The 13,410-nt window shown below is 37.9% G+C and overlaps 1 protein-coding gene across 1 annotated transcript; it reads right to left on the reverse strand.

Moving 5' to 3' along the window:
• Window positions 1–1,587: 1,587 nt before the first annotated feature.
• On the reverse strand, window positions 1,588–8,975 carry p2rx3a (purinergic receptor P2X, ligand-gated ion channel, 3a). The gene is made up of 12 exons (XM_063486659.1): window positions 8,842–8,975; window positions 8,537–8,699; window positions 7,951–8,022; window positions 6,803–6,872; window positions 4,588–4,684; window positions 4,417–4,491; window positions 4,180–4,321; window positions 3,716–3,852; window positions 3,535–3,628; window positions 1,960–2,025; window positions 1,802–1,879; window positions 1,588–1,713 (listed from the first exon to the last, which is right to left on the reverse strand). The coding sequence occupies exons 1-12, from the start codon at window positions 8,973–8,975 to the stop codon at window positions 1,588–1,590; spliced, it is 1,254 nt and encodes a 417-aa protein (XP_063342729.1).
• Window positions 8,976–13,410: the final 4,435 nt, after the last annotated feature.

Genomic DNA, 13,410 nt, shown 5'->3' on the forward strand with positions numbered 1-13,410 from the left:
GTTCATGATAATGCAATTAGAAAAAGACTGAACAAGTTTGGAAAGGTTGCCAAGAGAAAGTGTCTCCTCTATAAAAGAACATGGCAGCACAGTTTAGGTTTGCATCTGAAGAAACAACAAGACTGATGTTTAGAGAAAAATCAACAAAGTAAATCTGCACAAAAACTTCATACTTGTGCATCTAAGCTGGAAAAGTTGAGATAACACCCACATTTTCTCTACAGCTGAGTAGCAAATAAACACCTCCCCCCCAATCTCATCTCATCCCACTCACATTATTCAATGCTAATAATTATATTCGACAGGTGGCAGGTTGGTGCAGTGGGCAGGGGCCTTTCTGTGGAGTTTGGATGTTCTCCGTGTCCCTGCTCCAACTTCCTCCCACAGTACAAAGACCTGGCATGTCAGGCTACTTGGTAATTCTAAAAAGGCCATGGATGTGTGAGAGAGAAGGTCCTTAAAATTATGGGATACACTGAATCATTTTGTGTATTTTTCATGTACAGAGTGCTTCATGGTGTATTGTATCATATTCTATGATTTCCATTACATGCATTATACTAACTTGTGTTATCATTTTAGTACATCAAAGCTTCACACTAACTGCTGTTGTTTCCTCTGTGGCCTCCCCTGACAGATATCCTTTCTCATAAATCACTGTCAGCACCATTAAGAAGCTCTTTAGCCGATCTATTAGTGTCCTGGTAGTGAAGAGTGGGTGGGCACAGAGGGATGACGGGAAAATGAAAATATGTGACGGAGAGAAGTAGAGGGACTGTCTGAGATGAAAATCTGTGAGAAAAGCAGAAGAATAAACTTTTTTTTAATTGCATAGACAAAAACAATGACTAAAAATTGAGAGAATAAGAATCACTATAATAGTCCATTAATCTGCACAGTAACTGTTGCATGACTGTGCAACATCCACCAGATGTGGACTAATAATGGACCATTTGTAAACCTCAAGCCACACTGAAATCACACACACATGCACACACACGCACGCACACGCACACGCACGCACACACACACACACACACACACACACACACACACACACACACACACACACACACACACACACACACACACACAAAAACCAGGATTTGCTGTGTCTCTACACCACTTAGAGACTTGGACACTTTTACTTTAGACAAAAGAACAGACGGTGTTTGTGCGTATATGACAACAAAGAGAAATACTCCAAAGTCTTATTCAAATAATTTATTCTCAACAGTGTTTCAGTATTAGACATATTTTTTCCTATTTGGCTTGAGTCAGGAGGATTTAATCGGCTCCACTTTTCAGCTGACAAACATGAGTTTGACGATTATCGTAGTTAATATGTTGCTAAATCAAAATGTTTGGAATAAAAATGGATTTTATTACTATTACAAAGAGGCTCTAGTTTGACAGTTATTGTTGTGAGCTACAAGCCCTTACTTCTTATGGAGATGGCAACAACATCGTCCTCCTTTACCCTGTTCCATATACTTGCCAATCTAAAGCTGAATACCTCTTATAATAAGGTGGAAAGGGAAAGAGAAAGAGGAAGGGGAGTCCATGTCTTCACATTGCTGCTGTCGGTTAGAGAGGTTGGTCATAGGTGTTGAGAGAAAGTGCTCCAGAGTCACAGGAGCTCTTCATGCATTTGAGTGACAGCTGGCTCCCCGGACTCTGAGCTATGGAAGCTTCTATCTGAGCCTCTGACACCTGCACGGACAAAGCAACAAGGAAAATCTGTGATAAGGTTCTGATAGGTTTCTGGAAAAACATATTGCTGCGCCATGAAAAGCAATACCTCTTCAAACTTTTTGGCTTTGTACTGCTCTGCCCCTTTCAAGAAGTTTAGTAAGATGATGTCACAGAGAACCGCGCCCTGCCACGACAGATACAAAAGATCAATGAGAGCCAAGAGCAACATGAGAACAATAGATTAGGTTGATAAGAAATTCATACCAGTCCAATTGAGGTAAAGGCAGCTACCAAGTTGATCATGGTTGGGATTGTGTTAAACTTTCCTGCCTGAAAGAGATGGAGTCACTTTAGATGACATGTAATGCACAGTTTCATACACACGGGCTCTCTCCATAATATTTAATTTTAAAATAAAGTACTATTCCTTAATGGTTTTCTACACTATTATAACTGAAATGTATATTTAAAGATGGTGATTTATTTTCTAAACATTTACAGTCCGGGATTTAAAAGTCATATTTTTACACTTGGCTAGTATGCTTATTTTCTGCTCTGGTGAGAGAGGACTGATTGCGCTCTGGGCCAGCAGTTTAGTCTGAAGACTGAATTCTTGGAAACATCAGCTGAGCTATTTTCAAAGGAATATAGATAACATACACTCACTACATACTTTATTAGATACATGTGTTCATCTGCTCATTAATTCAAATAATTTATCCGCCAATGGCATGGCAGCAGCTTTACTCAACAATAACTCAAATAACTACTTGTTAGAAGGTACGCAGGAGAGCATGGTGCAACACATTGACCCTATAGCAGCAGAAGACCACACTAGGTGTCACTCATGCCAGCTAAGAACAGGAAATCAAGGCTATAACCCACACAGGTTCACCAAAATTGGACAATAGAAACTTGGAAAAACATTGCCTGGTTTATTCTTGAATCTTGATTTCTGCCCTAACATTTGAAGGGTAGTGTCAGAATTTGGTATAAACAACATGAAAGCATGGATCCATGCTGCTGGTGGTGTAATGGTAGCAAAGATATTTTCTTGGCACACGCCTTTAGTACCAACTGGGCATTGTTTATGCCACAGCCTACCAGAATATTGTTGCTGACCATTTTCATCCCTTTATGACCACAGTGTACCCATTGTCTAATGACTGCTTCCAGGAGGAAAACACTCTGTGTCATGAAGCTCAGATCATTTCAAACTGGTTTTTGGAACATGACACTGAGCTCAATGTATGCAAATAGCCTTCAAAGTCAACAAATCTTAATTCAGTAGAGCACCTTTAGGATGTTGTGGATTGGAGATTTGTATCATGGAAATCTGCAGCAACTGTGCGATGCTCATACCAACAGGGACCAAAATCTCTGAAGAGATCTCTCTGCCTTGTTGAGACTATGCCATGAAGACGAAAAGGGTGTTGAGCCTGGTGTTAAAAGCATGTACCCGATAAAGTTGTTGGTGAGTATATTTGCTTATGTAATTACTGTAAATTTGGAAGCTTCAAAACTTTTGTGCTGTGTTTAGAAAAACAACCTATGTGATAGGCTAAGTCTAGAGTCTAAGCTAAGCTAGCTCTGTGCTACAATAAGCTAACGTGGTGGTAGTAGGTTTCCCACAATGCTCAGCTCAACAAAATGATTTTAGTTCATGTTAAATTGAGACTTCTGCAAAGTTTCTTGATTTTGTCACGTTTCAGTGTTTTTTTTAATTAATAAATGTCACATTTTCTGAAAATAAATCACATAAAATCACACATGCAAATTCTTAGTTTTTAGCCAGGTGCTATTACACTTTGTCTAATAGTAAGTCTGAAGACAACTCACTTTGCCAGTGACCATAACATCAAAACGGATCGCAAAAGCTTTATGAAGAGTCCGAAATTCAGTCCCATTCTCTGTCTTGAAATATTTGGCAAATCTGTATTCAAAGAAGAGAAAACAGTAACTAAAGACCTATTTTAAAAAAAAAGAAGTAAACTTGAAGAGGAAGAATCATTATCACTACCTGAAGTTGTATCCTTTGGACACGGCATTCTTGGCAAATGGAGCATCGAGTCGTGTGAAGGAGTACTTGGGAATACATTTTTCAATGTTTAAGTCCAGGTTACATTCCCACTGAATGTTTATTCCTATTTCTCCACCCTGAGACAGAAGGATTGGGAAAAGAGAGACACACCTTGAGGTTCAGCACTTAAATATGTAATGCCAGCTTTGGCTTTGACGTAAATATGTGTCAAAGCCAAGGGTGGTATTGAAGTATATGGAATTGGATTGACTTTAGGTCAGAGAGAATTAATGTGAAATACTTCCAAAAATATCTGGCTTTTTGAGCTAAGTGTTATCTTGTGTACTTAATGATAATTGAGGCACTTCAGAAGCTTTGCATGGGAATTACAAGTCCGCTGTCTGTAACTTGAAACACCCTAACAGTGACAAGACCTTCATACGACCTTGTACACTCATGCTTACCCTGCTTAACAGTTCGGTTATATTCTGACCGGTGTAGTTCAGCACATCCCCCACACGAAAGATGGGGCAAAGGGGGTCGTCCTCTGGATGGTAAATACATTTCTTGATTTGTTCGGTTGTCATTGTGGGTGGAAAGTTCCCTCTGAGTGAGGAAAATGATTTTATGTTTTTTTTTAAAAGACACTCATAATATATTGATGTTTTTTAGCTGCTTCAGTTTAGGTTTGTGTGGTTTACCTGGTGACATTAAAAAGAGGGAAACGAATACTGTTTTTGATGAAAATAGTGAAGCTGTTCACATCCATTGGTTCACTGTGGGAGATAAAGACAGAGACAAAGGGACAGAGATGACACTTAGGGCTTTCAGTGAGTGAGATGTATTTGTGTGGGATGTGCGTGCACTCTTACATTTCGATGGCATCATTTTCAGCTGGACACCATCCTTCCATCTCACACATGCCATGGGACTCATTGGAGTTTTTAAGGCAAGCACCTGTTATTACACCTGGTGTGTAAGAAAGAAGAGGAAGGAAATATTGTGCTCAGGTAACTGAATGGAGATACTGTTAGCCATAATAATGATCAGTTATACAGTGCTGTGAAATATTTACCCCAAGTTTTTTTTGTACATTTCCACACGTTTCAGATCATCAAACAAATTTTTATGTCAGACAATGATGACCCAAGCACATACAAATTGCAGATCGAAAATAATAATTTCATTTATTAACGGAAAAAATGATGTGTGAAAAAGTAATTGTCCCACTTAAATCATTAATGTTTTGGAAATCTGAGTTAAATTTCATTACATCCAGGCCTGATTACTGACCAGACCTACTGAATCAAGAATTTACTTAGGTAGAACCTGTCTGACAAAGTGGGCTAGGTCAAAACATTTCAAGAAGCCACACAACATGCCACAATCTGAAGAAACTTGACAACCATCAGTTTGGAAAGAGCTACAAAACAATTTCTAAGGCTTTGCGACGCGGTAAGAGCCTTTATCCACAGACAGAGAACACTTGGACAAGTGGTGAACCTTTCCCAGAAATGGCCGGTTGACCAAAATTACTCCAATCGCATCGACGACTCACAAAGAACATCAACCAAAGAACTGCAGGTCTCACTTGCCTCATTTAAGGTCAGAGTTCATCATTCAACAATAAGAAAGGGACTGGGCAAAAATGGCATCCATGGAAGAGTAACAGTGAGAAAAGCCTGCTGACCAGAAGATCACAAAGGCTCATCTCAGATTTGCAGAGAAACATCATGATGAGCCTCGAGACTTTTAAGAAAATATTCTGTGAGACAAAACTTTAACTTTTTGGAAGGTCTACATCTCATTACATCTAGTGCAAAACTAACACAAAATTTCATAGAAAGTTCATCATACTAATAGTCAAACACGGTGGTGGTAGCGTGATTGTTTGGGGCTGCTTTGGTAGACTTGCCATTCCATGCCCTGAAGCTCAAGCTCACTTGGGTGATGCAACAGGACAACGATCCAAAAAATAACAGCAAGTCCACTGATGTGCTCTGAATGGCTTAAAAAAACAAAATGAAGGTTTTGGAGTGGCCTAGTGACTGTGGCCTAAGTCTGGACTTGAGATGATTTGGTGTGACCTTAACAGACCATTCATCCTCAATCAGCAATTAAGAGTGGGCCAAAATTCCTCCAGTCCACAAGGACAAGGACTCGTTACCAGTTATTGCAAACACTTGAGTGCAATTCTTGCTGCCACAACCACTTATTAGGCTTAGGAGTGAATTACTTTGTCAGACAGGGCCAGGGAGTTTTGGATAAAACTATAAATATTTACACTGCTTTTTGATTTAGGTTCATACTCTGTGAAGTTGATATTCTTCTAAAATATGCTAAAGGACATGGCACCTGGTTGTAAAGACTGAAATATTTATCAGTGAGCATTGTCTGATTTTCTGTTACCAATATGTTTCAATATTATAATATTAAACCTGCAAAACATAGGAACACACTTCAATTTTCACCATTTACTACAATGGGTTTAAACAAAGTGGATTTAAAATATAGTATGGTAAATACATCAGGTGGTATAAAGATTCCATCAATAAATCTACAACTTTAACAAGGACTGGCTCATTCTACTATAAATATATTCTTATATTCAATTAAAGATTAATTGAAGATACAATAATATCACAAACATCTTTGCACATTATTTTGATATTATTTATATTGATATTATTTTTAAGAAGGTTTGTTCCTGGGTATTAAGTGCTACATTCTGCCTTATGTCTCAAAGGTAGATAAAATACATATATGATTCTTTTTAAACTTCTACTTTAAAAATATTTTTGTCCCGATTAAAAGAACAAAGAAACCCTGTTTTTTTTTGTTACATAGCGTAATTCAATTCCTCAGTTTTTAGCACCATGCCTTATTTTATTAATTCAATTTTTGGGTTAAAAGATTTTTTCATGATTATTTTTTCATCTAGTATTTACTTACCAGCCAATGCCACAAATCTGATTTAAAGAATGTTTAAAGATAAACAACAAATGCTGATATAAGCAAAGTTAAAACACTACAGACTTGACATCAGCACTGATGTGAAAGTTTCTGTTTAAAAAAAATCGGACTCACCATTGTAAAGGTTGCTGCCAACATACTTTCGGCAATGTTCATCAGAAGAACATCTAAATTTCTTCCCAGTCTAAAAAACAACATAAACACAGAAACTTAATGCATGCTTGAACTTTCTCTCACGAGTTGTTGATCAACTGTAGAATTTTTTTTAGACAAAATAAGAAACATATAGAAATGTAACAGTGGATGAACAGGAACACATGGACGACTGCTCTGGTGCTTTTACTACTGAAAAATAAAACTGAAAATCACATCTCTAAGATATATCAGTCCAAATATAACTTGAAAAATGTTGCCAGTATTACCAGCTGCTATTAATGCACTGTGAGGTCAGTTTTTAATCATCCTGTCTGCCACTGACAGATAACAGGCTGCGTTTAAGAACCTACAGATCTGCCTGTTTACGTTAGAAACATTAAAGAATACATATCAGTGATATTACTAATTGCATTCATCTTATACTGAAATGAAGCTGTTTCCATACCAAATGAATAAATGTAACAAATTCCAGAATAGATTCAAAGACTCCCGTTCTTCCCATTCTATATACAGTTTTAGCATTGCCTTGAGAATCGAGTGTCTGCCTGCCATCCAGAGGTAAGGCCCTCCTACCTGGTCACACACACTGTCTCATTACAAAATGGTAAATGGTAAATGGTAAATGGCCTGTATTTGTATAGCGCTTGTATAGCGCTTTACTTTTACACAGATAGGAGTAGAATGTAATTTGATGTCAGTGCAAAAGAGACTAAAACTTTAATTAGATTTGTCAGAAAAAATAAATGTAGTCATAAATCTTTACTGATATATATGACCATGTTTTTGCTGTAGGGCTTTCAGTGAATTAGCTGAAGACTTCCTGTTGATTCTCCGGAGACCAAAAACACCCCCGTAAGTATAAATGCCAGGCAGATATCTGCTGGAATATCAGTTTGCAATAATATTGATCCTGATATGTTGGCCAAAATTCTGCAATTTGGTTTCCTTTTTCTTTCAAAATATGCAATATTTTGACGTATTTTATGCTGCCTAGGAATAAGAAGCCATAGGTGGTTACAATAAAACCAGCAAGCCTTAAAATCTACTCAAAATTAATGGTAAAATAGTAAAATGTGACAAAAGCATGCGCTTGAATGTGTACTCACCTCTGTACATCGTCCTTGGAACTGATTTTCAGTGACGATGAGTTTGGTGATGATGCAGAACACGCCTGAACCCTAAAACAGCAACTGAATGCTTATGATATGCTTTGTGTTTATTTATTACTACACAAGAGTACCTCACATATGAGACTGGGCAGAAAGCTTGCGCATCATAAAAGTTATTTTAACCTCCTAGGACCTGCCGTCCACACATGTGGACATCACATTTTGGGTTATTTAGACCAAAATACTCAATTTTGCTCTACAAGGGCCTGATATCCACTTACGAGGACATTATACTGCTACTGTTCTATCGAACTTTTAAACGAATATCCTCATAAGTGGCTCTCATTTTTCTTAGAAACAAGCATTAGGTAAAAAAAAAATCTGGTAATTCTTTGTATTTACATTCATCAGGTCCCAATCAGCATAAATATCAAAGAGAAATTAAAAATGCATGCTGTGGAAGAGTTCGGGTCTTAGGAGGTTAAAAACACTTTCAACTGCAGCATCTTAACTGCCAACATTGTTAATAACTCATAGAAAACTACAAAGTTTAAATATGTCATGTTATCATGAGATCACTCACCTGAGGGGGCGATACGTAGTCAGCCACGTCCATCACACGATTCTGATAGTTCTCATTTTGGTTTTGGTTTTGTAGATAACCAAAGCCTTTGACTTTGGTCATCACGGAGGACTCAATGTTGGTGTCGCTTGACTGATAAGCTTTCTCATGGATGAAGACCCAGCTGCATGACACGGATCAGTGAAATAAATATTCCTTTTTGTAATTTAGCTAATTTCTTTATAAGGAAAACTCAATTTACACCCATTATTACACACATTATTACACTCTGAAGAAAACTCAAAAGAAAACTACAGATCACTGACCCGACAAAATAGGTGATGATGAGCAGCTGTACAATCCGGTTGATGATACCCACAGACCAGCTCTTTACCACCACAGATTTGGTGGTCTCATAGGTGAAGAAATCAGTCAAGAACCCCCACAAAACGAAGCCCATTGCTGCTCGTCAGTGTGACCCAGGTAGCAATGACTCTGAGAGAAAAGTGCAACTCTTCTCCCCAACAGGTGCCTTCTTGGAAACTTGATGGTAAATCTTTCACAATACAGCTGACCCTTCTGGTTCAAATAAAAGAAATAAGGTCCTAATCGTCACCCTGCTTGTATCATTTCTCAGTCTGGCCTGTGTTTATCGCCTTCCTTGCATGCTTAGTTTTGTTGGTTTATGACACAAATTGGACCTCCCCCTTTCTTGACACAAACGAGTGGGAGGAAAATGTCTCCTCTGTCCCTCCCTCTGTCTCCTTCTTCTCCACAAATCCCCATCCCCAAACACACTAACCATGCACAGACAAATGCACAATTAGACTGAGGCAGTAATCGATACCCCATATGTCCACTGTGATTTGCTCAAAGCATGCTTTCAGTGGGTTTGTAATAATTTTCATCTTTCATGTGTTAGTGTCTGACTCAGAAGGAATCTATCCCTCACACTTTCCATTTCACTTTTATTAAGCCTTTTATTAGCAGCATGAATAAAATGATAAAATTGGATGCTTTAGTGGTTTAGTTCATGAGAATGAAATTTTACAGACATTAGAATAAACCAGACAGAGAGCATCAGAAGGCAGATTTTATCTGTTATTTACTGACAGATGTTATATCGCAGCAGAGATGGCTGGGGCCTGTCTGTTTGGATTTTGCACGTCCTCTCCCCCCTGTGTCTGTGTTTCTTTGATTTCCTGTTGTTAAGTTTCTTCCTTCCACAGTTAATACTGGCCGAGGTGTGCCAATGTGAACAGTTGTCTTAACCCCTGTTATGGACCATTGACCCCTCCAAGATGTACATCTTACCTAATACTAGCTGGGATATGTGGTATGTTAGAAAAATGAGCGCTATAATGGATACGGTAGAAATAAAGTAAATATAAGGTCAGACAGAATAGTGAATGGCATGCAGTATATGTTTAGCTGGCCGGGTTCACCCTTTATATCTATAATCACTTTTAAAAGATATAAACAATTGGTTGTTTTTTGTTTTATAGCTAGCACTAAGTTATACAAAGATCAGAGTATTTGTCAGTTGATAGCGAATAAAAATTACAGTGAAAAATAACAAATGGTTTTGAGGAGTGTATTATTACTTTCTTTTTAAAATTGCCCCCTTCTTAAGAATTAGTTATGACTAATTAAAAAAAGACACAGGTGAAGACTATCTAGTCAAACAGAGGAGACAGGCAGGAACGACAACTAACACAAGACATGAAAGGAAACAAACCTTTAAAGTAAAAAACAGGAAGTAACCTGAAGACAAATAATAAGCACCGAGACAAGAAGAACACATTAACATGAGACAGAGTTACTATAATTTGTCCTCATTTCTTTATGGTCTGTGATGAACAAGTGGTGCTGCTGATTGTTTATTGATTGTTCATCTCATTATTCTAAATGTGATATAAGCAATGCTCTAAATAGAAGAGATGACTATGTTTGCTTTTAGCCACACAGAGAGGAAGAACCTTCCGTTCTTTAACTAAACAAGAAAGCCTGAGTGGAAGAAAGTTGTTTGCGCTTTCATATAAGTGGCTGTGAAAAACTTCTTGCAATTTCATCATTTAAAATGAAACCACTGGGGGAAATCGTAATGTTCAATATGACCCCATTATATGCAATTTTGTCACCTTTCTGCACATCAGTGGCATAGAAAAAAAGCAATGTGCTTCCATACTTATAGATGACGCCTCAATAACAGCACTGCAACAAATTACAAAGGGCGGTATTACTGACAAGTGTGCAATAAGTGCGACATATGATACGATCGGTTTTCAATACATTCACAAGGACCAGCAGCATTAGTGCCTTTTACATTAGAGAGATAATGTAATGCAGTGACAGCGCTCTGTGTGTGTGTGTAGATAGTATGTAATTACTTAAGTGGATCCATTATGTTTGTGGTCAGCTAATGGTAACCTAATACAATGTAAGATACATATAAACACACACAAGCATGAGCTGAACATGCAAACAAGATCACAAGCTTTCAGTATACATGTAAACGTAATGTTTATATCCGCAGAAATCTGAACACTAAACCCTATTCGTCAGAGTATAATTTGAACGGGGAGCAGACTGGTGAAAGGGCAAACTGCAGCAGAAAAGATAATTATGTCACAGGAAGGGATGTGTGCAAACACTTTCCCACTCAGATTTTCTTTGGGCTCCACATTTAAGACATGACTAAACACACCGACACCCCAAGACTGCACGGCACCCAAACACGCCACATGAAGAAGATACACAGCTCATTGTAGCGAGGTGATTCTTTGCCATGAATCTTAGCAGACACATTCATGCTCTCCAGAGGATTTATTCTACCAACTTGGAATATAATCATATTCATGGTCAAAGAAGTCACATGCAATATGAAGTACATGTTTTCCATTCGAACTTAAACACCTATTCATCAAATGTGTTGCAAAGTGAATAGAAATTATTGGAATATTCTACTAGTTCATCCTTTAAATTTAATCTAGTCAAAGAATCACTTCAAGCTGTCAATTTGTTCAAGTAATCTGAATCAATTTCAGCCCACACTTCCTGAAATCCTCCCACAAATTAAATTAGTATAAAAGCCACTTGTTATGCAATATAAGTTTAAGCTGTTCCCACAATAGCTCAATAGGATTATGATGCAGTGCAGGTCGTCATAGACTCAATACCTTACTTCTTTCACTCTCTAAAAAGTTTTTCTAATACTTTGGTGCTTTGATTCATGGTTAAGGTGCAGGAGGAAACCACAAAAACTTTAAGGGAAGCACCTGAAAATAACAAGTCAGTTAATCCTCACAGATATCAGTGCATCCAGTTAGGAAGCATGTACCACATGTGCAGTGTGAGTTGAATTGACATGTGTGTAGCATAATTGGCTAAAAAATACTAAAATTGTAAGGTATGACTCAAATGCCAATCTATGGATGCATTCCTTCTAAAAACTCAAAGACTGTTAACAGACAGAAGAACAACTGAAATCACAGTGACATAACAGAGAGTAAAGGAGTATAAAAGGACAATCACACAAGACAATAAGAACAAACCTCAGCTTTTTATTCATATCGTGTTTACTTATTAAGAGAGCTGGAAAGGGTGCATTCAAAAAAATTAATCAAAGGAAAGCAAATTAAAACAATAACACTGAAAGCTCTGCCTAGCTGCAGCTTCACAGAGCCACTTTGCAACGCCTTGGGTTTCACATGATGATAACAAATATCCAATGATATCAAATATCCAAGGCTATTCTAAGGATATGTGATTAGTACTACAGGATGTGGGAAGAGTACCTTATTGTCAAAAGCCACATTAAGTGGAGATGAACTTTAGAGCTGGTATCGTTTGGCTCTTAAAAACCACTCTTCAAACCACCTTGTACTTTCAGCAAATCGCTAAAACCACTGTCTCTTCAGCCTTTACTAGGGCAGCCAGTTAACACACACTCTCAAACCACCCCGCCTGGTCAAGCGAGCAAAAGTGTAGGTCCTATGGGAGTATCTTAACAGCTTAAGAGGTTTGGTTTTCATTCTGTTCCTAATGTGTTGAAAAATTACACTCACAAACGCTGATCATATTAATTTCTTCAAGGATTTTTGGACCACATGGCTGAGTTTTTCTGGAGCTATTTTCATTTGCAGAGTTAATCACATGTAGCTCAATTGTCACTAAGATACGTGTTAATACGTGTTAATTCTGCTTTCTGTGAGCCCTGTATAGACTTCTGAGTGATGCTGATTTGCATATAAATTTTTTAGTAACTACACTCTGGAGGGATGTTTTTAAAGCATTTCATAGTTCACATAGATAAGAATTTCCCCACAAGATCAGACAACAGCCACTAGTACGGGTTGGGCCCCTATTTGACTTCAGGACTGCTTTAATTCTTCGTGGCATAGATTCAAGAAGATGCTAGAAACATTCTTCTGAGATTTTGGTTCATATTGATATGACAGCAGTCGCTGTTTGTTGCACTTGTGAATTTCCTGTTACACCAAATCCCAAAGCGTCCTGGTCATTCTTCTCTGACCTCAACAAAGTATTTTCACTCAGAAATCAGCTGCTTACTGGACATTTTCTCTTCTCTGACCAGTCTGTCAACCCCAGAGATGGCTGTGGGGGAAAATCTCAGATCAGCAGTTTCTGAAATACTCAGACCAGCCCGTCTGGCAGTAACAAGCATGCCATGTTCAAAGTCACTTAAAATGACCTTTCTTCCTCATTCGGCTCAGTTTGAACTTCAGCATCCAGTCACGACCATGTCTACGTTTAGACTGTACTGCCAATCATATGACTGAGTGGCTGCCATCTGATTTCTTATATTTCTCCTATACTGGCTTCTCTTCATTGGCTCTATGTTAAATCAAATTTAAAGAATCAAATTTAAAATC

This window comes from Pelmatolapia mariae, linkage group LG2, assembly GCF_036321145.2.
Source record: "Pelmatolapia mariae isolate MD_Pm_ZW linkage group LG2, Pm_UMD_F_2, whole genome shotgun sequence".
NCBI classification, from domain to species: Eukaryota; Metazoa; Chordata; class Actinopteri; order Cichliformes; family Cichlidae; genus Pelmatolapia; species Pelmatolapia mariae.